Source organism: Cynoglossus semilaevis, chromosome 2 (assembly GCF_000523025.1).
Source record: "Cynoglossus semilaevis isolate Cse_v1.0 chromosome 2, Cse_v1.0, whole genome shotgun sequence".
NCBI classification, from domain to species: Eukaryota; Metazoa; Chordata; class Actinopteri; order Pleuronectiformes; family Cynoglossidae; genus Cynoglossus; species Cynoglossus semilaevis.
Window position 1 is genome coordinate 9218127 of NC_024308.1, and position 21435 is coordinate 9239561.

The window sequence follows — 21435 nt, forward strand, 5'->3', positions numbered from 1 at the left end:
ATGACAGCCACAAGAGTTCTGTTCTGCTCATCAGTCTTCATTGTTTTTCTTCGTTTCTAAACTTTTGGGTTTTTTTTATTTCTGCATTATTTCCCTTCCTGGCGTCATTCAGTCTGCTGCACCTGCTGGTGCCTCACTGACAGCCGGGTTGTAGAGCAGAAATGAAGTAATTTCCTTGATATAGAGAACACCGCAATCAAGGAAAGAGGGAAGTGCACTGAGCGGCAGATGGAAGAAGCTAATCATTGTTATAAAATAGAGATGACCCCTCTCACTTTTATGCTAATATGTTGTAGCTGCGCACATTTGCCAGTCAGGCCTGAAATGCTGCCTTCTCCGGTTTTTTTTTCTTCCTTTTTTTTCATGTTGAAAGTGAAAAGATTGGAGTTGTCAAACAAAGCCTGGTGTCACATAAAGAACCGGAGCCGCCTGCAGTGAGTAATCAGTGGAGCCTTCCACAAATTAACAACATTCAGCTCTGAAGCACGGCGCACTGCAGATTTTTAGACGTGCGCTTTTGAAAATTAGATCTCTGGGAGTGAAATGAAGAATAATTTACAATTCTGTGTTTGCTCACGTGTTCTTGTAATTTTGTCAGCGTTATCTAAAGTGAGTTAACGCAGTCGTCCTAATGCCATAAAACCACGGTGCAGACGTGCACGTTTAAACACAGCCATATCCGGTTGAATTCACCCACTGCAGGCTGAATTCAGACGCAGTCCATTCATTCCTCATACGGTGATGCACATTTTAACACACGGAAACAAAACACTGACATCAACTGCCATGTAAATACAGGATTATTCCAGAAGTAATAGAAACTTTGCTTCAGGGAGAATTCAAAATGTATTAATTAATCTGAACTCAAATTTGAATCGGTTGTGCAGTTTGTGTCGCTGGTTGTGATTAAACAGGAAAATAATACAAATCTGGATAAATAGTGGTTTAAAAATTACGATTTATTTTCTTTGATTTCCTTTTTAAACCTCACCGTGCTGCAGCACTGTAGAGGTGCACAAATATGTGACGCTGCTTTTGAGCCTTTTACACAGCAAAGCCACCATAATCTCCCAGCACATTTGTCTAATGTATGCAAATGATCTTGCTGTGCTTAATGAAGGCGCCATTAATCACTATAACGATGCTCTTTTTTAACCAGGGTAATCATGTGCACGCACACTTCTTACACACACACACACACACACACGCACAAGTGAGCCAGCTCACTCGTCCAGGCACAAACACATACATACACACGTGAACACACACCTCTGCCACAGAGGAGCACGCCTCATCAGCAGCAGCACAGATCAGCCGCGTTACTGGAAATGTAACATGTACAGTTACTGGTAATGACTTGAGGGCTGTACTATTTTATTTTAAATGTGATTTCGTTTGAAGCTGGATTTGAATGTATTAATAAACTAGTTAGTTAGAAATCATAGACATGATTCAGCAGCTTCAGTGAGAATGGACAGTGTGTGTGGGACATTCTGCGTGCTGCATATTAAGACGTCTTTGAACTTGTGTCGTGAATTTAAACTGGAAAAATAGATTTGTTTTTTTGCAGCTGAACTCACTGACTGATGTATTTCAGCGGCTCATCCTCACTGAGCGTTTGCAGACACTTGACGGAACCCCCCGGGTACAGGCAGCAGCGGGAAGGGCTGTGGATGTGAGCCAGTTTAAGGAGAAGCTGAACCGATGAAGACCTCACTGTGGATTAGACACCCACAGCTTCGTCTCATTTTAACGTGACGAGTCAGGGATTTCTTTCCAATTCTCGTACCTAAATGTTTGGAGGTGGGGGGGGAGGGTTCTCACGCCCACTTCTTCTCTCTAACATTTCTTCCTGCTTTTAAAGTAACCTTTTTCTGTCTGAATGTCAAAGCGATGTTAACGGCGGTGCAAAACGTTTCATCTCTCTGCACTGCACTTGTCAGGTGTCGACATGAAGTGTGAGATGATCAAACCATTTTTTTAAATCTATCTCCTCACTCGCTTTAGTCCTGGTAAATTAGTTGGATATTTATTTAAACTGTACAGGTTAGAGGTCTGACAGCTTCTGAAAAACTAGCATAATATATGCAAATATTGATTCTGCCAAGAGAAGTCATAAAAAGACGTTTGAAAATCCCGTCTGTATGCATGACTGCACAGAAATACAGACACGCATAAACACACGCCGACACGCAAAAAGCCTCAAATTCCCCTGACAACAGTTTGACTGGCAGAGGTTAAAGACCGAGTAGGCGTCGGTAATTGAACAAATATACCAATGTAAATATTTATTAATACTAGCCATCGGGGAAACGCGAGAATCCCACAACAGATTTTTCTCTGTGTCTGCTCTTCTCCTTTTTCAAAACATAACCCTGCCACTCTGCCTTTTTTTTTTCTTCCCTGTGTGTTTCTTCTTGCTCAGCTCGCCTCTGCTTACTGTATGAAAGAGATGATAAATTATTGCTCCGTCTATCCTCTTACCAAAGGTGACCTGTAGCCCATCTGGGCTGGCGATGACAGCAGATCCCTGGGAAATAGCGGCGAGTGTGCCTCAGGGACGGAGCCCACGCCACTGGCTGCCAGTCCCGAGAGCTGCCCGTACCTCGCCATCATCTTGAGATGCTGCTCACAGAACACACACACTCATACACAGGCACAGGAGGATGTGGGGAAAGGCGAAAGGAGAGGAAAGAAGAAACAGGGAGGGTGAGGCGTGAGAGAGAGGGGAAGGAAAACAGATAACAGCAGGAAGGACAGTGGGGACGGTGAAGGATGGAGAGAGGGGGGACATGAAGACAGAGGAGGTAGAGGGGGATTACAAAACACTTTGCTCCCACACTGATGCATGTGTGAACGTACGCCCGTACACTGACACACACACACACACACACACACTGTATGTGCACATGAAGTGACACATACATTGAAGTCCAGGGTGAGCAGTTTCCACCCACCCCAGTCATCGACATTAGATGGATTCTAGTGGCTACTAGTTTGGTTATAAAGTCAAAACACTACCTCTCCAGTAATTATGAGGAGCCAAGATGACGGTGAGAAGCGTGGCAGTTTGTGTGCACTGATACATCATGCTGGAGATACTTAGAATGAACAGCAGCAGTTATCAATCACCGCCTGCACGCCTTCTGGCTGTATGAGCACAGAGGAGTGTAGAGACACGCACACGCATGGACACACACTCACACACATGACAGAATGGTTGGCAGCAGACACATATACAGAAGGTAAGGTGTGAAGGAAGATGTAAATCCAAGTGTCTTTACCTCATTGCTCAACAACGCGGCGTTCAGTGTTCGGCTTATTTCAAACATGTTCAGATTCAGTTTACTTTTCTCGGCCAGTCCTTTTGTTTTCAGGTTTTCTTCAGTTCTTTAGCTCTCTCTCCCCCGCTTTTCTGCCTACTACTGGGAGTCAGTCCCAGGTTCACAGTAGAAAAAAAAAAAAAAGAATAAATGAAAATCAATTAAAAAGCACGGAGGGTAGAAAAAAATCCTCTTTAATTTTCTGATTTTGGAGTTGTGGTTTTTCAGTCCTTTTTTGGCTGTCTCCTGTCTGCTGATGCACTTTCTGCTGGCTTTAGAGGAGAAGTGGTGGTGGTGGTGGTGGTGGTGGTGGAGTTTGTGCCCACGATGTCCGCACAGTCAGAGTCAAAATGCTGTTTTTTCTTTTTTTTTTTTCTTGTTTTTTTTTCTTCTCTTAAATCTCCCAAGAGTCAGCACATTAAAACAGGCAGTCAGGCTGTTGGCGTATCAAGCTGATGGGCTGGTTGGCTCCCTTATCTGTCCACGGCACACTAGCTCACACAATACGCTCCGATCCTCACACTGCTTGGTAGCAGATCAGCCTGTCCCAAAACATAGCAGTCAGTTTAAACTCCCCTCCCTTTTGCTCGCTCTCTCTCTCTCTCTCTCTCTCTCTCTCTCATGCTGTATCACTCCCTGTTGCTCTCGTCTTTGCTCTCTCTCTCTCTCTCTCTCTCTCTCCCTCCCTCCAACCATCTGCATCATTCTCCCTTCACCCCCATTCTCTCGCTCACGCTTTCCCTCCATTGCTTAGCCACTGATGCAGCTACAGTTCACTGTGCTACCACAAGGTGGGAAGACTGTTCCTACAATGACACCCTCTCTGCTACATCCTCTCCTCTCAGAGCCACACCTATCCTGTAGTATTTCTTCTTCATCCTTTTATGTGTTTTTAAGAGTAGAAATCCTTGATGTTTTTTTGTTTCTTTTTTAAGCTCACATCCCTTGTTCCATTAAATATGATGCTAGGTTTAATTGATCAGTTCTGACCAACCAAAATAGGACATTGTTGATGTAGAACTGGACCACCAAAGATTAGAGACGGGAAAAAAAGTGTAGAAAAACAACCCCGTGTATGTCGATCAGTGACGGCGATGACTAAAGAAATGTGTGGCGACGCAAGAGAATTAGCACGACACAAAAACGGAGTGGAAACAGAAAGCGGATGAAAGAAGTGAGGGCTGGGCTGATGTGAGCATCAAGGTCAGGCAGATGTCCTTCTCCTCAGCAGGGTGTGGTGCAGAGATGACGAAGCAGCTGGTCACAGGCGAGGCAGGAGATCCCAACAACGGAGCAAACAAACACAGTCACCCAAAAAACCTCGAAATTAGGAGCCAAAATTATGACTAACGCTTTTTTTTAAACTTATTTGACAGTTATTTTCATTCAATGACTCAACTTTTCCTGTATCTGCTTTAAGCTGAATGTGATTAAGTCCAGATTTCCATTAAATGGGAGTTTGTTAAAGAAACTCATAGATGTGGATAGATTTTTTTTTTTTTATTACCATTTGTAAATGCACATTTTCGTGGCATCCTTCTTGTGGCTGCCTCAGCCACGGAGAGTGTGTTTTGTCAGTGCTCTGGATGTGCTTTTTGTCATCTTGGATCAGAGCGGGCAGAGTGGCCAGTTAATAGCAGCCTATTGACACTGGACCATCTGTTTAGGTGGAAAATGTCCAGAGAGGAAGAGAGAGAGTTGGGGGAGATAAAGTGACAGACACAAAGAGAAGCTGGTTATGATAAATCAATAAAAAGGGTGAACAGAGAAATACAAAGCAGAGCAGGTTTTAACAGATGTTTATGTCTGGAACAGAGAGAAGTGTAGACGCACCAGGAATATAGCAGAGAAGACTGTGGACGTTGTTGTTGTTGTTTTCTTTTTTTTTAATTAGCACATTTATTTCAGTCAGTGAGAGAATATGTGAAGGTATTGCCAACAGCATATCTGTGTTATGACACTGTTTTTCTCACTTGGCTTCAGTTCCATTTAATTGTTTCCTCCTCAGGAAATAAAAAGGACTGTTGGCCACATGTCTGTTCTGTTAGGGCTGTAGTCTGAGGGGACGAGCGCTGAGGAAGAGTTGTCAGGGGTGGGGGGCGGTGGAGTCGGTGGAATCATGCAGAGTGATGGCTGGTTTCTCCGTCAGCTGCCTCTCAAGCCTTCCTCCCTGACCTGGCCTCACTCCCAGGAGCAGGCTGATTGCTGTCACCATAGTGATTCTCTGTGTCCTGCCAGCTGCTCTTTGCATCCACCGCCAACCCCACCAACCCCGCCCTCCCACTCCACCCCGTTTCTAAATCTCTGCCACTTCTGCTGTGTGTTTTTTTTCTTTATTATTCCTCCATGACTCCCTCCCTTCAATAATGAAAGACCTAATGTCTGCACCTCCTTAGCTGATTAAGCTTCCTGGAGAACAAATATAATGGAGTTTTGTTTGGCCAGATACACACTCACAGATACACACACATCAAGCTCCAGGCTGGGAACCTAAACGAAAAATCTTTGTGTCACTTTTCCTCTCTTACTTGTCATACTGAGCCACAAGCGCTGAGCTATTTGATCATTTTACAGTTGAGGGGGAAAAAAAGAGCAGCTTTCTGAAATAATGAAAAGCAAAGCTTGAAAAAAAATGTTTTTGCTCTGCCAGAGCTGCTGTTTCCCAGAGGGCTCTCTGATATTGTAGCGCTGTTGCGTGTTCTCCAGTCATCCCCAACCCATGCCTGAAATAGCCACACTCTCTTATAGCATCTGGGTAATCTGTATTTACTGATGACAGGTATGTCTACATGTCAGGGCCCTTCAAACTGCACAAATCATTAGAGGTCAAAAACAATGTTTTGAGAAACATGTAAAAACACTCTCTCGTGAGAGATAATTAAAAACGGAGACGCCGTGGTGAGAAGTTTTCCTTCTCTTTCATGTTAGTCTATTTTTCGCATGATGGACGAGTTCATTAAATCATAGCTGCACTTTGCGAACATCATAACAAGAAATATACAGTACTGCGTGCACATATAGAGTTACTCAGACAGCACCAGAGAGGGGTTATTGTTGAAAGTGCTGCTATTTTTATTCATCAAACATGAAAATGGAAACGAGAAGACGTGGAGGCCACAGAGAAGAAAGATTGCAACACCATCATCGTCCACTGTTAAAATGAAGGGAACTACTGTACGTGTAAACACATCACAGTCTCATCACGTGTAATTGGAGGAAATTGTGAGTTTGAATTGTGAAGGATGAAATGACTAACTCTGAGCACTGGCCAATCAAATTAAGTTATATGCAGTGTGTAAGGTGACTCGTCCACTTTTCTATCCTCTTTGTGAAGGGCAAAAAACAAAAACAAAAAAAACAACAACAACAACAACAAGGGGGACGGTTATTGTGTCTGATGCATTCCTCATTCATTTCAATCATTGTCGACCTTTTTACTGGTGTAGTGTTAAAGTAATGACAAATCACAGAACAGTGAAAAAAGTGAAAAAACATGAATATATGCAATATAAAATAAAATGGTCTTAGCAGTAGATTTAAAGAGGGACAAGAACTGCAGGTTACTTTTTTACATAAAAGGTCAATATATCAGCCTTTACAGAAAGTATAGATAGACGGATGGATGGATGGATGGATGGATGGATGGATGGATGGATAGATACAGTAGATAGAGCTTTAATTATCCCTCGGGAGTTCCCTTTGGGAAATTAAGGCTCCAGCAGCAGTACAGCACCAAAACAACAGTAAAAATATACAGATAAGTCAAATACAATAATAGCAGGGATGGCATGTCTTTGCTTCTGATTGTTGATGCTGAATATCAAACACAGATCCCACACAGTCAGAGGAAATGTTGCCCTTTACTTTGGTTCCCTTGTTCGGTCCTGTCACCACAGGCACATCAGGGAAATGAGCAGTGCGTTTTGTTCCAGGAATTGCAAAACTGCTCATTTAATACATTTAATCAGGTGAAGCCTTTGTAACAGGAAAGGTGTGTAGGACCAGGCTTGATTGGCCTTGATGGCATTTATGCTCCTATTGTCTAATTCTAATTCAGGCTCTGTGGCTGCTGTCAGTACTGATTGACTTCTATATACCTGGATATAGCTGAGGTGTGAACAATATAGTGATTGCAGACCAAATGATTTTTATTTATTTTTTTGCTGCTGCCTGCAGATTATGTGTTTGAAAAATAAACATTATTGAGCATCACCACACAGAGATTTTTTAGTTTTAGAAATTAGAACATTTAAATATACGCATATATATATGGATGGATTGTAATTCTTCCAGTTACAGTACTTTTTTAAAACGGAAATAAAAAAATGATTGAGTGATTAACATAATACTATAAAAGCAAATTATCTGGACCGAGTAAAACCGTGTTTATAACTAAGTGTTATATAACGATTTCAAATCTAACGGGTGCTTTTAACCGCTACCGACGACGCGACAGCGCCCCTCTTCCTCTTCCTCCTCCGTTGCCCCGGTAACGCACAGAGAGCGTCTGTGACGGAATGGAGAGGAAGATGGAGGGGAGCACCGTCAGAGACGTCGACACTGGTGTGTACATCTTATTTAAACCTGCTCTTTTCTTGATTTACTACCGGCAATGGCAGGTGGGTGTTATCTTGTGACCTGCCCGATAATAGGTGTGCGTTTGGTGCTGACTGGTGCCGTTTTGGACGCTGCAGTGCACTGTGCTAACCGTGTAGCTAGCAGGTAGTAGATGTAAACAAGAGTGGTCTAACTGGGTTTTTGTGGACAAGCGCCCCCGTACCTAACCTTCTAGAGGCAGATAGTATAATATATTGATATGGTTTTCCCACTGACATCTTTGCACACTTTTTTAAACAGTAGTTTCGAGCAGTAGTAAGTCCAGAACAGGTGTAGAAGCTGCTGCTGCTGATTAGCACTGTTACCTTTAGCTCCCCTAGTACTGTGAGCTATGGACTGACGTTGTCTGTTACAATGTTGTACTTCATCCCTAATATCCTTTCAATATCACACTGCTCAATCTGCACTGTGAATCTCTAAAAATACTTCATCCTTTAACTAACTCTGTGTTTTTGTTGAAAACATAAATAGAAAAATGAATTTAAAGAATTAATCTAACTTGATAAACTAATAGAGCAAGGAATAAATACACAGGTATGCACATGGAATTCGACAACAGCTTAAAATCTTAAAATTCCTAAAAAGATAAAAAATAAATCATAGATTATTATTATCTATTTTACATTTGTAATAGCTTTTCATGTTTGAGTTTCTCTCTAACTGAGACTCTAATTGAAGCTGCATCACTGAAAATCAAGTTTATAAAGGAAAATATTTATTATTAAGAATGCATTTAATGGAAAACTACACTTGTTTTTCAGGAGGAGAAACAGGAGGAGAAGACGTCTTGGTGGGGAATGTCAACAAGCTGATGGTGAGCCCACCAGGTTACTCCGGACCTCAGCGAAAAGGTCATCTAATCTTTGACGCCTGCTTTGAGAGTGGTGAGTAGTGAGGTCTGAGAAGAACAGCACACATGAACAACAACAACTGTACATTTAGGTTTGACATTAAGCACATAAACAGCATCAAAAACAGATAGAAATATAATGAGATAAAAAGCTAGGACTGTGGATTAGTCATGATTAAATGTGATTTATTATTCAACCATTATTATAAAGTCCAAGGAAATCACCATTACTAAATACAATGTATTTTTGTATATTGCTGAAAGTAATAACAGCAGGTAGATATTTTGTTTTCATTTGTTAATAATCTATATAATATAATTATTAGTATTTACTCAAAATAAGACTCAAAATGTCGTTTTTTAGAGTTAGTGAACTTTAGTCCTTACTTGACAGAGGTGACCTGGGCACTGGTGACTTTGTGTTTAAGGGATTTAGGTCTGGAAGGTTTCAGGTTTGAGTCCACCAGCTGCCAAGTAGCCACTGAGGTGCTCTGAGCATGACACCGTCCCCACACACTGCTCCCTGTTCACTGTGGTGATGGGTTAAAAGGTTAAAAGGTAAGAGGTTTAAAAACCATGTGCTTTGTGAAACGAAAACCTCCCCACAGTGTGTACAAATAACAACATGGCTATCAACTGTGTATCAGAGCAATGATACGTGGATAGATGGTGGAATTAGATGATATACGGCGCCCAGACTTCCATTCATGCATTAAAATGTGGCAAACATTTCGACCAGATCAATCCTCACAAATGTATAAATGTGATTAACATATTTATTGTGACAGTGCTAGACAAAATAACACAATAATACAATAATCAGGGCCAGTGTTAAAGGGAATAAACATTATCATGTTAGCTATTCCATCTCCAATATAAAATATATGTCTATTACTAATGTAAAATCCAAAAGGTTGATCCTATTTAAATATTTATCTCTAACATATTCCCTTCCAAACGTCCAAGGTGTATGGGTCATTCTCAATGACCCCTAAAAGAAGTTGTATTTACATGCATTTGCAAAGAACTATGTCTTTTTAGAGGTTCATAGGTTTGACAGAGAGAATCATGGACTATAATCTGATGACGATGTGCTGACCAGAAGCCATTGAGATGCTGCATATTCATAGAAAAGTTTTCATAAGACTATGTCAAATTACGAAGCTTTAAATAAGATCAGTTATTTCCAAATCAAGAGTGGATATTCATAAAATAGCATGCTGTAAAAAATAAGCAACATCTGAGGAATGAATACATAGGAAACTGGATACACAGAGCACAGAGAAACTGTTGTTCAGTGAAGGGAAGAATAGAACTATAAAACACAGGACTAAAACTGGTTATTTAAAGTGGGCTGAGTCGATATCAGTGGGACAATGATCTTTTTTAAATGAAGTTGGATATTATTTATTTTCTTTTGCCTCAGATGATAGCAAGAGGATCTCAGGCATTGATTAATGAGTGCTAAGGTCATACCATGAGATCAACTAACATGCCTGTGTCTTTGGCTCCGGATACATCTACTGAATGATTCATGGAATTGATATTAATCTTTTTCCAGTAACTGCTCTACTAAAGTTAGAATGAGGGATGAATTGATATTTGTCACATAATGTCAGATTGATTGGATGGTGTTTTTTGTTTCCTTTCTAAAACTAAAAACTACTTTTGTTTCATGTTTTGATGTTGAGGCCTGTGTAAATAATGTAAACCAGTAGGATTCTAATATAATTGTTAATATTGATTGGTAATATGTATTGCATATATATTATAGTAGGAGTACAGCCCCACAGATCAATGGGATCTTGCTGCTCCATGTACCCAACAAACAAAGGCTTGCAACAGCATGTGTTTTAAGGCATATTAACTTGACAACCACCTCCCAGCAGGGGGCGAGGGTGTAGCTCTGGGAGAACATTACGGGGTCGAATCCTGCCGTCTAACCGTTACATGTGGGGAGTGAAAAATAAAGAACAAACCGTCATAATATCACTTTTCTCATCACTGTTCATGTGCCATTATTCCTATTCATAAACTGGCATGAAGTGTGCACCCTGCAGGGGAACGTGGGAAGTGGGATTGCCAGTTTGTGTGCACTACCCTGGATATGATTTTGTGTTTGTCTGCAGTAGTCATCAGGCTGATGCAGATGATTTCACACAAAATAAAGGTCAGTTTTATAGAAGCGTAATATTGAATGTCTTTGTTATTCACAAAAGTATTCATAAATGATAACATTTAAATGTAATTTACTCGTCCTTCTCTTAAGGAGATAAAACTCTGTTTTCTTCAGGTTATTTTTTTCCTCTGATGGTGTTTGATTGGGAATGAAACAATAATGATCATTTCTAATATTACTGACAGGGTATGGTCACACTGGTCTTTTTTTTATTGACTTTTTGCCCCTGGGATTTAAGTCCCATTTAATCAAATGTAAAGGTTAAACTTTACTGCTATAGATTGTATTTACTGCTGTATGTTTTTAGCGTAGCTGAAACACTGAAACCCATTTGCATGTGTTTTCATTGTGCTTACTTCACTTTATCACACTCATTTTGTTTGTTTGTGTGTGTGTGGGCGTGTGTGTGTGAGACGTTTTGACAATGTTGCTGACTAAAGTGCAATCTGCCTCGACAAAGGATGACAGCGACAGTGCACACACATTGTTTTACTGCACCTCTGGACTGTGCAGCAGGGGTAATTAAGAACTCATTGATTAATCCGACTGCTGTTCGCCAACAATGACTTGCATGGTCAAAGAAATTCACCGGGGGTGACAAGTGTTTAATTGGGTCCATTGATAGGCACAACTCATAGACTCATCTGGCTTAACAATCAATTCACTCAATACAATCCAACTTGTGTGACAGGCGCAGGGAAGATATGAACCTGTGCAGCTGTCCCTGTGACCCAGGTGGACAACGTCTCTCAAATGTTGGACACTGGACTTCTATTGTTATTTGCTAACTACGTATACTGACATTCAGGGCAGTCTGTTGGCACTTTATTCCACTTCTATTGAGAATTACATTCTTTGTGTTGGAAATAGAATCTGTTTTAACCAACAGTTGAATTCAGTCAAGTTATTAATTACTTTTAACCATTTTTCCCAGGTTTGTTGTTTCAGCTAATCAGCCGTTTTCTTTGTTGCTTCAGTGAACACAACAAATCTTATGTTGATTTATGATTTTACACTTAAGACTAAATTATTTACCCTATCAACAACAATTTTATAATGTAAATTATTAATTTGTCAGACTCCAGATGTAGTATTTTCCTTTCATTTCCAAACTACAATAAAATACAGTAACATCTCGCAGTAACTCTGTTTTGCGAACAAAACCTGGTAAAAACACATGATTAAGGATGGACTTTTTAAAAAAGAACATTGTTAAGCATCTGTTTTTGTTTTAGTTCTTTTTGTTCCTACAATGCTGTGTTCAAAGCTAACATTGGGGGTTAGCCAAACAACACTGGTTGGTCTTCCATCACTGCGCTGTACTGTACTATACAGCCACTGTTTCTTCTTTGCCACTGATAAATGAACTTTAGTCACACTACTGCCACCTACCTGCCTGTTGTGAATGCATTAGTGTTACTGGTTTTTGCTGTCCTGTAATTAATTAGTCAGCATTAATCAACATCTATGTCTTCAGGTCCCAGCTGTTCTGCGACTCTATTTCTGATTTTTTATTTGATACTTTAGTTGGCTGAGTTAGCCTGGATTGCCGGTAGCCTCCTGTATAGTTTCCAAATAAGATCTATTCATTGGAGTGGGAGTGAGCACGTCTGACATCTGATGTATTAAGAGGCACTCCCAGTCTTTCTGTCTCTCTTACATGTCCTTGGCAATGGTAAGGCTTCAGTGCTTAAATCACTAAATGGCCTCTCCAGTTTTCCCTCTAAGCAGTTTTCTTCCCTCCCTCTTTCTTTTAAGTCGGCTGCTGAGAATGGAGATGAATTTGACTTGTTTAGGGGCTGAGTGTATGACCATCTCCTCAGATTTATGTTGTTATTGGGTCATTTTTATCATGTTTAGGTTTTTTTTTACCATTTGTTTGTTTCAAAACAAATACGTACAGATGATCAATCTGAGAATCACGTCACATGACTTTATGTTCGGTTAAATCATCCATAAATGGCATTCACAGACTCAGACGACTTCAACGTTACTTGGGAAATTTAAGACAACAAATGTTGAGTTTCAAGCTCTGTTTGAAATGGATTTGACATGCTGTGACACCTCCACCCCTCAGTGTATCCAGATAACCCTAGGCCCGCAAAGGAATCACTGTGGTAATGTTTTTAATTTGACCTATAAATATTGGATCCAAACAGCATTATCACATGAAAATGTCAGCAAAGAAAGTGTTGGTACAAAAACACAACAAAAGTTGGAGACTTCAGAATCTTCTCTGCCAGAAACACAACTATAGATTATTTCTACATCTGCCATTGTGTTAAAAAATCTCTCATAAGTGAGAATTACTGTTATTGGGTTTTTGCATTTCAAACTCCGTGAACCCAGTTTTAAAATCTGTGATGTAATATTGTCCCTGAATTGACTGTATATATTCAAAGGAAACATTCTGGCTGTTTACTTTTCTGATTTATGTAGAAAACCACTCTCAGCGATTAGCTTTACTGATGTGCCAGGAATTGTTTGATAACACAAATTCATCTACATTTACACACACACAAACACTCAAACAGTGACGACTGAAAATGTGACATGAGCAGAATTTTGATGACCTCAAACTCATACATTTGAGTTTGAGGTCTGACCTCTATAGTGCAGAGTAAACATTGTTGAAATTCATGTAAGGCAGACGCTGTGATCTTAACTTCATCTCAACACTGGACTTGTATCAGTCAACCTGTGTGGCTGTGCCCTTGGTTTGTTGAACAAACAGTATTGATTGTAATTATTAGACCCATGATGCCAGTCTATTGTAATTTAAATATTTGTAATAGATTGTTGGTATAAATTAACTACATGGTTAGTAGTTAAAGTAGTTAGTGTAGAGAAAGTTAAAAAGACAACTAAAATATGATACCCACTAAAACAACTGTACACAAAACAAGTGATTTTGGTAATAGTTATTTTAAATCAAACGAATGGTTCTTGGGCACGATGGAAATTGTTAATAATATTTGGTCTTCAGACTCCCTCAATCCATTCTATCTCAGTGATTATACTATGTTAATTTAGCAAATTGTATTTGCATGTAAGTATATTCTTGTAAATCACTGTGCTGTCAACATCCATGCCTTAGTCAAATTAATTCATTTGTGAAATGAATCAGCCCGTAAGCTTTTAAGTATTTTAACTCATGGACACAATGGCACACAAATACATTCAACAATTTCACTGTCCATCTACCTGTCGTTGCACTCATATACAGCTGATACACATGTTTTTAATTTGCTCATACTGTGAGAAAAATATTTCTGTACACTGAGCACCAAGAAGAACCTTTCATTTTTTTTCCTGACTCTCTCAAAAAAAGCTTATTTTGCAGTTTCAAAAGCAGTACTGTAGTGTAATTTAGGAGATTGAAAAACAGTTCCACAATGAGGGACGCCCGGTGATCTCAAAACATCTGACCAAAACTCCCTGATGGATTCAGGGGACATTTATGTCTGCACAAGCTCTAGAACCACTCTTGCAGCCTCACCTCACCTTTTAGTCCATCAAATATTGACCAATTCAATTAGTGCATGAGGTACTAGACTGGTCAACCAAATAAATACAGCAACATCAGTGCTACTAAAGTAAATTATAGGGACATTGTGGGCAATAGAGATAAAAAAAATCAAGTGTTTTGTGTTTTAGTAGTGCCTGTTCTATAAAAGAACTACGACTGAAGCCAGGACAAGAGCCATTTACTGCCTTAGTGGATAAAGAGTGTTGTTTAAAAACTTCATACCAATTTGTGGTATATTGCTGTTTAAAATTGTATTATATAAAAGTTGGAACAAAAACTGTACTCCCTGGTTCAAGTAATACTTCCATCTGTTTTTTTTTTCAACTTTTTTTTATTTCCATGGCTGCTTCTCTCCTGTTTTTTTTTTACTTAAATTCCTTTTTCTGACCTATTGGTTATTGGCTAGTGATTTTTCTTGTCTCTCTTGTTTCTTTTCTTTTTCTTGCATTGACTCCCGGTGTTCCTGAACTCATTACATAGCAATCAGCCCCAGGCGTTGAAGTGTGCACCCAGAGGGAACAATAATTGTAAATAAAGACTACTGCAGCCTCTCTGATAACATACTACTAGGATGATAACAACCCTCTTAAGCACGCCTGTTGACCTTCTCTTTGCCTTTGGCTTTAAAGGACTTCTTAGTTCTCTGCACTTTTATCTCCTTCTCCACCAGCTGCCGCAGAGATACAAGGAAAGAAGGGAGGAAATAGGAGGCACACACTAAGAAATGAAGATAGTGATAGTATGTAGAACGGAGCTCATAAAACAAGACAGAACAACAAAGACGTGATCTGGCCTCCACCACATAATTAGCTTGGTTCAAGGTATCTTTTGATAGGAGCAGACATGTGTGACCATCAACCAGCATGCACTGAAAGAAAAAGGGCGACGGGGGGCTAAAGTGTTGCAGTTCCCAGAGTCTGATAAACCACCTGGTCGACTAAAGTAACATTTAAAGCCTGAGAAAAAGACAAAAGTTTAGATTGCAATTCCTTCCGGTTCATTCCCCGATACTAATGCAGACTGTCTGACAGAAGCATGTCCAGAGCTGTGGGGCTGAGGCACTGCCTGGATGAGATTGATAATACAATTAAGCCTGTCCTTGTATGAATGCATCACTATGACCCATTACTGCTGCAACTGCTTCAGCAGTCTGGCTCCAGGGCCTTTTGGAGGGAAAAAACACAATTATAAAAGGCTAGCTGGAAAATGTGTTCTCTTTAGAAAGTGTGGGCAGGCTTGTACATCATCAGATATGTGCAGGCTGCCAGTATATCTGGCTGCTGTCCTCAGGCCCAGCTTTCTTCATCTACATTGAAACGAAGAGCTCACTGGAGAGTAGAGCTAATAATAAGAAGGTTTTTTTCCTCTTATTGTCCCTCTCTGTTATCTGCTGTTTGTATGAATTAGTTTAATATTAAGATTGTCTTTCTTATAACATACTGTCTACACACAGCCTTACTGTGTGTGACTGTGTTGGACATCAGAGAGGATTTTTAAATTCAAATGATGTTTGTTTTTTGTGGAACATGAAGAACATGTTCCCAGTACAGCGTGAGGCAGATATTTAAATGCTAAATCATTTTATGCTAAATTGACTTTGTCAGGTTGTTTGTACATATATTTGTGTTTCTGGGGCGTCTGCGTACTCCTTAAGTGCCAAAAAATAGAGGTTTTAAAATTTGCCAAAATCTGGAGCTGTTTTGATTTTATTATAATAACTCTGTTCCAGCTCCACCAGGTGACCATTTGTGTTACTATTACACTGCACTGACACATGTACAATCCAAAAGCTAAGCACAGCTGCTGATTTAGCACAGTGCTAAATGATCATGAGCTTTATTATGTAGCCACTGTTGTACACCATCTTTGATTATTTTTAGAAAATGCTGATTCTTGCGTACTATATTTCACATATGGAGTGCAGAAATGGTTTTGAACAATTGCTGTAAATCATTGTTATACTAGCATTAGTATTCCCCAACTTGTATACAAGTTGGGGAATACAAATGCCATTATTCCTATTTATATCTAAACCTTAAAAAACATCACATTCATTGTTTCGCAGCTCTTAGTGCTACCACAGAATGAAGTGTTTTGTTCATTCACAGGCAAACGTCAGGAGGGTTGAATTAAATTTCCTTTTTCCCTTCAAAACCCAATAGATGTGTTTGCATGGGATTTTGAAAAAAAAAAAAACACACAACCCCCCCGCCCCCAATCCTTTATTTATAATTTATTATGAAAAAAGAGCGATTGCAGTTTAGTTCACCCGTAAAGGTAAGAATGGGGAAACTTGGAGGTGACCTCTTTAATCTTGCCAACAGATGAAGTGATAAGGCATCGGGAGAGGAGGCAGGTTTAGGAACTCGCAGGGCAGGAGATTGATGTTTCCTCAATGACAACTTGCCTTTAGATGAGAGGAGAGAGAGAGGGAGAGGGAGAGAGAGAGAGAGAGAGAGAGGGAGAGAGGCTCTCTAAACAGATGTGTAGCTGCAGGTCTAAACTCAGACCCCTTCACCGTGGCGGCTGCTGTTGGCTGAAATCAATTCTATCTTTATCAGTCCCTCTCTTCTGGGTCCAAGAATCTTCCTTACAATGTAGGAAGGCCAAGGGGGAGAACTGATGTTTTTTCCAATAATGAAATGAAACACAGTAAAGAATAACTTCTGAAAGATGTCTAGCTGGTGTCCCTCAGCAGTGCAGAGCTCCTTTAATCTCCAGTCTAATATTTAAACACATTTGTGGCTTTGCTTATGCCCTGCTGAAATATTGATCAAATTATCTTTGGCTCACAGGTTTGTTTTGACAAAGTTGGATTTGAGTTTATAAATTGAACTTTTCAAATTATGTCATTTGAATCTAAATAAAGTTTTTATTTTGTTTTTTTGCTTTGGTGAGCATTTTGCAGCCGTTTGTCCAGGATATAGACACAGGAGTTGCTCAAGGGCACAAATGTTAATATGCAAAGGTACAGTTTACATTTAGTCAAATGTAATTGTTGAATTTGTGTGTGCAGATACAGTATGCAAGACTGAGGGCGATGACAGCCCACACATCCTCTGTGTTAGAAGCACTGTAACCACAGCCGGTTTCAATTGAAACAACCGCCTATTAGCATTCTAATGGTTGGCTGTGAGAGTGAGTTTCACCTCAGGCCAGAGGCAGACAGGCCTGCTGCTGCTGTTGGATGATCCATGTGCATGGCACCAACCATCCATCCAGTGGATAGCTACAGGCTGCAGAGAAACCCTTTGTGTGGGCTGAGGACTGTGACTGCTCCCTCTTGTACCTTCGTAATGGGATTACATTAGCCAGGTTCTTCTGCTTCCTCAGCCTTCTCATGCTCTCTCTTTCTCTCTCACACACACACATATGCATACACACAGAGATTGACTGAGTGTCCACTTGTTCAACTAGTGTTTGCACATGAATTACTTGCCTATGGGTCTGTGTAATGATGCAGGTTTCATACCAATTTAACTGGCACTTTTGTTTACAGCAGCTTGATGGTGGTTTGTGTTTTATGCTGTTTTGTTTTTCGGTGAAGAGCTTTTCAAGACAAACTTTCAAGGCCAGAGATAGAGCTCAGTGTGGAGATGCTCTAATGCAGGGGTGTCAAACTCATTTTTCACCGGGGGCCACATCAGCAAAACGGTCCCCCCTCGAAGGGGCTGGTTGTAACTGGAAGACTGGGTAGATGCCACTACTTCATAGCATATTAATAAATGTTTCTGCAATAGATTCATATATTTAAGTTTTGAAGAACTTTTCAATTTATCAGGTTAAGAAAATATATGTCAAACTTTCAAACTTGTCAAGTAAATGATAAAAATCAGAAAATAACCATATGAGTCAGGTTTTAGGGAAATTGAGGTGATGCGGCCTGTCGTTGAACACACACTGAGTAGAACATTGTTATAGATGTTATTATAAGGAACATTTTACACTTTTTAAGCTCACACGGCCACACTAAATGACTTGGTGGACCACATCCTGCCCGTGGGTCTTGAGTTTGACACATTCTCTCTAAAGTGTAAATACGTATAAAGAGCCACTGATATACGTAGTTTTGTTGCACTAGACTACAATCACTCTGTGGATCATCGCTGTTAGGGCTGTGTGTTTCCCCTTCCTGTCTGTCTGCCTGGTGGAGTTAGTGTGATCATATCCACTTGTGTCGTTAGTCTCACTGGTGTCACCTGGTGCCCTGGGTGTATACACCTCTCCCTCACTCTGACCTGGTGGGATCGTTGTCCTGTTTGTGCTGGTCAAGTCTGGTCCTGTGAGTCAGTTCAGGTACCGTTATGTTTGTTTGCTGTTCGAGTCCATGTCTTGGAGAAATGCATGTTCGTGGAGAAGACCAATGCCTCACTGTTTATGCTTTGTCCCTGTGACCAAGTGAGTTTTGCACACTGTAAATGAACCTGCTGTCCTGCCTGCTTCCTACCATACTAAACCATAACAGGCAGGAGACAAAATATAAATCTTTTTAATGAAGAGACCATGTTTATAATACGTCATGTACAATCTTATAAATCCTTGACACATATACCAGGACTTTGAGGTAATATTTACAACTATTAACAATGAATTCAACGTTATTAATTTATATAAATTAATTTATGTACATCATTTAGTTATGAAACTATTTAATTTAATGTTTAAATTTATGTTTGATTACATTTAGTTATAATACTATTTAATTTAATGTTTAAATTTATGAATTGACATTTTAGAAAACACATTTTTACTTCAATACTATATATGTATATGTTAACTAAATTAAACAATTAAAACCACATACCATTTAATACAATTACTACATTTCCAGACAGCACATGCACAAAAAAATCCTTCTGTTTGATCATAAAGTAAATAAATAAATAATGTTTTCACAGAAGGAAATTTTAAATCACTCTATTGACTTCTTAAAATGGGTTCAGAGCTGTTTAAATCTCAGAACATGTAATGACCCTGAGAAAATAATTACAGCATTCACAGTATTGGCCCTGCTTTCATTACTGAAAACCTTTTTCAGTGTACCAGATAGAAGAGCCAGCAGTACCAGCTTTGTGACTAGTGATGCTGCTGGTCAGAGAGATGATAGCAATAATGATACAAGCAGGATGTTAACGACAGGTGCTGCGTCTCTTTTTGTTTGTGCATGGTAGCAGCAGCTGGTTCTGGTTCAATCCTCTGTCTGGTTCTGCTTTTATCTGCTGTAAACAATTGAGAATGGTTGGTTTGCCTCTGCGGTATTAGTCAAACCCTGTAGTCAAACGAGAAAGGCACGGTAACTCTGTGAAATCATCAATCCTCCTTTTCGTAGTAATAAGAGGTCCTTGTAAAATACCTTGTCCTTTGTTGTTCTCACGGCTAAATAAATGATGGGATGTGAGATCAAATTTGCTGTGAAGTATTCTTATATATATATATAAAAGCAGCTATTGTACATTTAGACAAAGGGTTAAAAAAACAGCTATTGTACATTTAGACAAAGGGTTTGTACACTTCCTGAATCAAACAATTAATAGTACATCCTATTATAACTTTTTTATTGGCTTGATGTTTATCACTGTGTTTGTATCATTGGAGGTGTCAATTTGATCAAAAATATATTTAACCTTTACTACTTTAAAACTGTAAAGATTGGTCAACTTTGGCTAGAAGAGCCTTGTGTGTGTGTACTTGTGTGTACTCTGAAAAATAGATTAGCTCTGTCCGATAGCAGAAGGACTGGGATTCACGTTGACAGTGTGGTAGTTAGCCCATCTGTCCATAATCAGCCATTTGTTTTGTGTGTGTGTGTGTGTGTTTATGTGTGTCATTGGGCTGCACTACCTGACTCCAGGTGGCCAATGGCACCCTGATGAAGAGTTCTGGGAGCCTTTGAGTCTCGTGGTCTCCTAGGTTTGCTCACAAGTTTACCATCAGAACACCTGTTCGTCCCATACAACGTCTTAGTTTAGCTCTTAGGGTGACAGCATCTTCTGGATTTATCTGTGGGCTGAGGCGGATGTCACATTGCTCCTCTGTGCCTCTTCAACAAGGGAGCCAAACTCACTTTGATTTCACTTTTCCCTTTACTTTCTATGTGTGTCCAAATATGAGGAAGAAGCCTATATTTAGAATGCATGTCATGCAATCATCAAATATGCAATCATCTTATAGACAGCTTTGAGAATTCGAAGTGAGGAAATAGTCCCCGCTGGATTAATTATACTTCCACTGATCATCTGGATCCAAGTGTATTGTGTGTCAGTTATGGATGGATAGAATAGCTGTGTTTCTTGGTCTTCTTCTCTTTCTGTGTTCACTAGTGGTAGACAGGTTACCAATAATTGAAAAAATTGGCAATTATTTAGATTACATTTCCTCTCCAATGAGCTACCTTTCTCAGCTTTACGTCATTTCGCTTGTCTTGCACGTGCACTTCTTCTGTACTTTATATATATATAAAACACTAATGCATCATGTCTTCTCATCCCTGCAGGGAACCTTGGCCGTGTTGACTACATCAGTGAGTTTGAGTTTGACCTCTTCATTAGACCCGACACCTGCAACCCACGCTTCAGAGTGTGGTTCAACTTCACAGTGGAGAACGTCCGTGAAACACAGGTCAGCTCACCGGGGTTTTCTATTGTTCCTACATTAATCATACACTCACACACACAAAGACTTTAGTCTCAGGCTGCTAAAATTATACAGTTTTTCCTCTGTGGGAAACACCAGGAGATTTGTACTGGTCTCAAGATGTATTGTTTTTTTTTCTTGTTATTACTAATTTAATTCTTTACCCTTTTATCACCAACCATCAAACTATAATATGTCGATGGGTTTATTGTGTTATTATTGTGTAACTTTTCAGCCAGGGTCAGAGTTCATTTGGTGTTTTCAATAGCTAATTGTAATTGGCCCTGTTTAAGGCTAATAGACT

The 21435-nt window shown here is 39.8% G+C and overlaps 2 protein-coding genes across 9 annotated transcripts in view; one reads left to right on the forward strand and one right to left on the reverse strand.

The window, feature by feature from the left end:
• elavl4 (ELAV like neuron-specific RNA binding protein 4) overlaps positions 1-4231 on the reverse strand; it is a 71269-nt gene extending 67038 nt beyond the window's left edge. For 4 of the 8 annotated variants that reach the window (XM_017030772.2, XM_017030762.2, XM_017030765.2 and 1 more), the window contains exons 1-2: positions 3285-4231; positions 2485-2625 (exon numbers count right to left, since the gene is read on the reverse strand). In XM_017030772.2, the coding sequence (XP_016886261.1) occupies positions 2485-2625; positions 3285-3332 (189 nt within the window). In that variant the 5' untranslated portion in view covers positions 3333-4231. The remainder of the gene's footprint in view (positions 1-2484; positions 2626-3284) is intronic. The other 4 variants (XM_017030769.2, XM_008335752.3, XM_008335815.3 and 1 more) reach the window with 4 other exon arrangements.
• A 3476-nt stretch (positions 4232-7707) lies between these two features.
• agbl4 (AGBL carboxypeptidase 4) overlaps positions 7708-21435 on the forward strand; it is a 200931-nt gene continuing 187203 nt past the window's right edge. Inside the window, exons 1-3 of the mRNA XM_008335869.3 lie at positions 7708-7886; positions 8702-8824; positions 20992-21116. Coding sequence (XP_008334091.1) covers positions 7841-7886; positions 8702-8824; positions 20992-21116 — 294 coding nt within the window. The 5' untranslated portion in view covers positions 7708-7840. The remainder of the gene's footprint in view (positions 7887-8701; positions 8825-20991; positions 21117-21435) is intronic.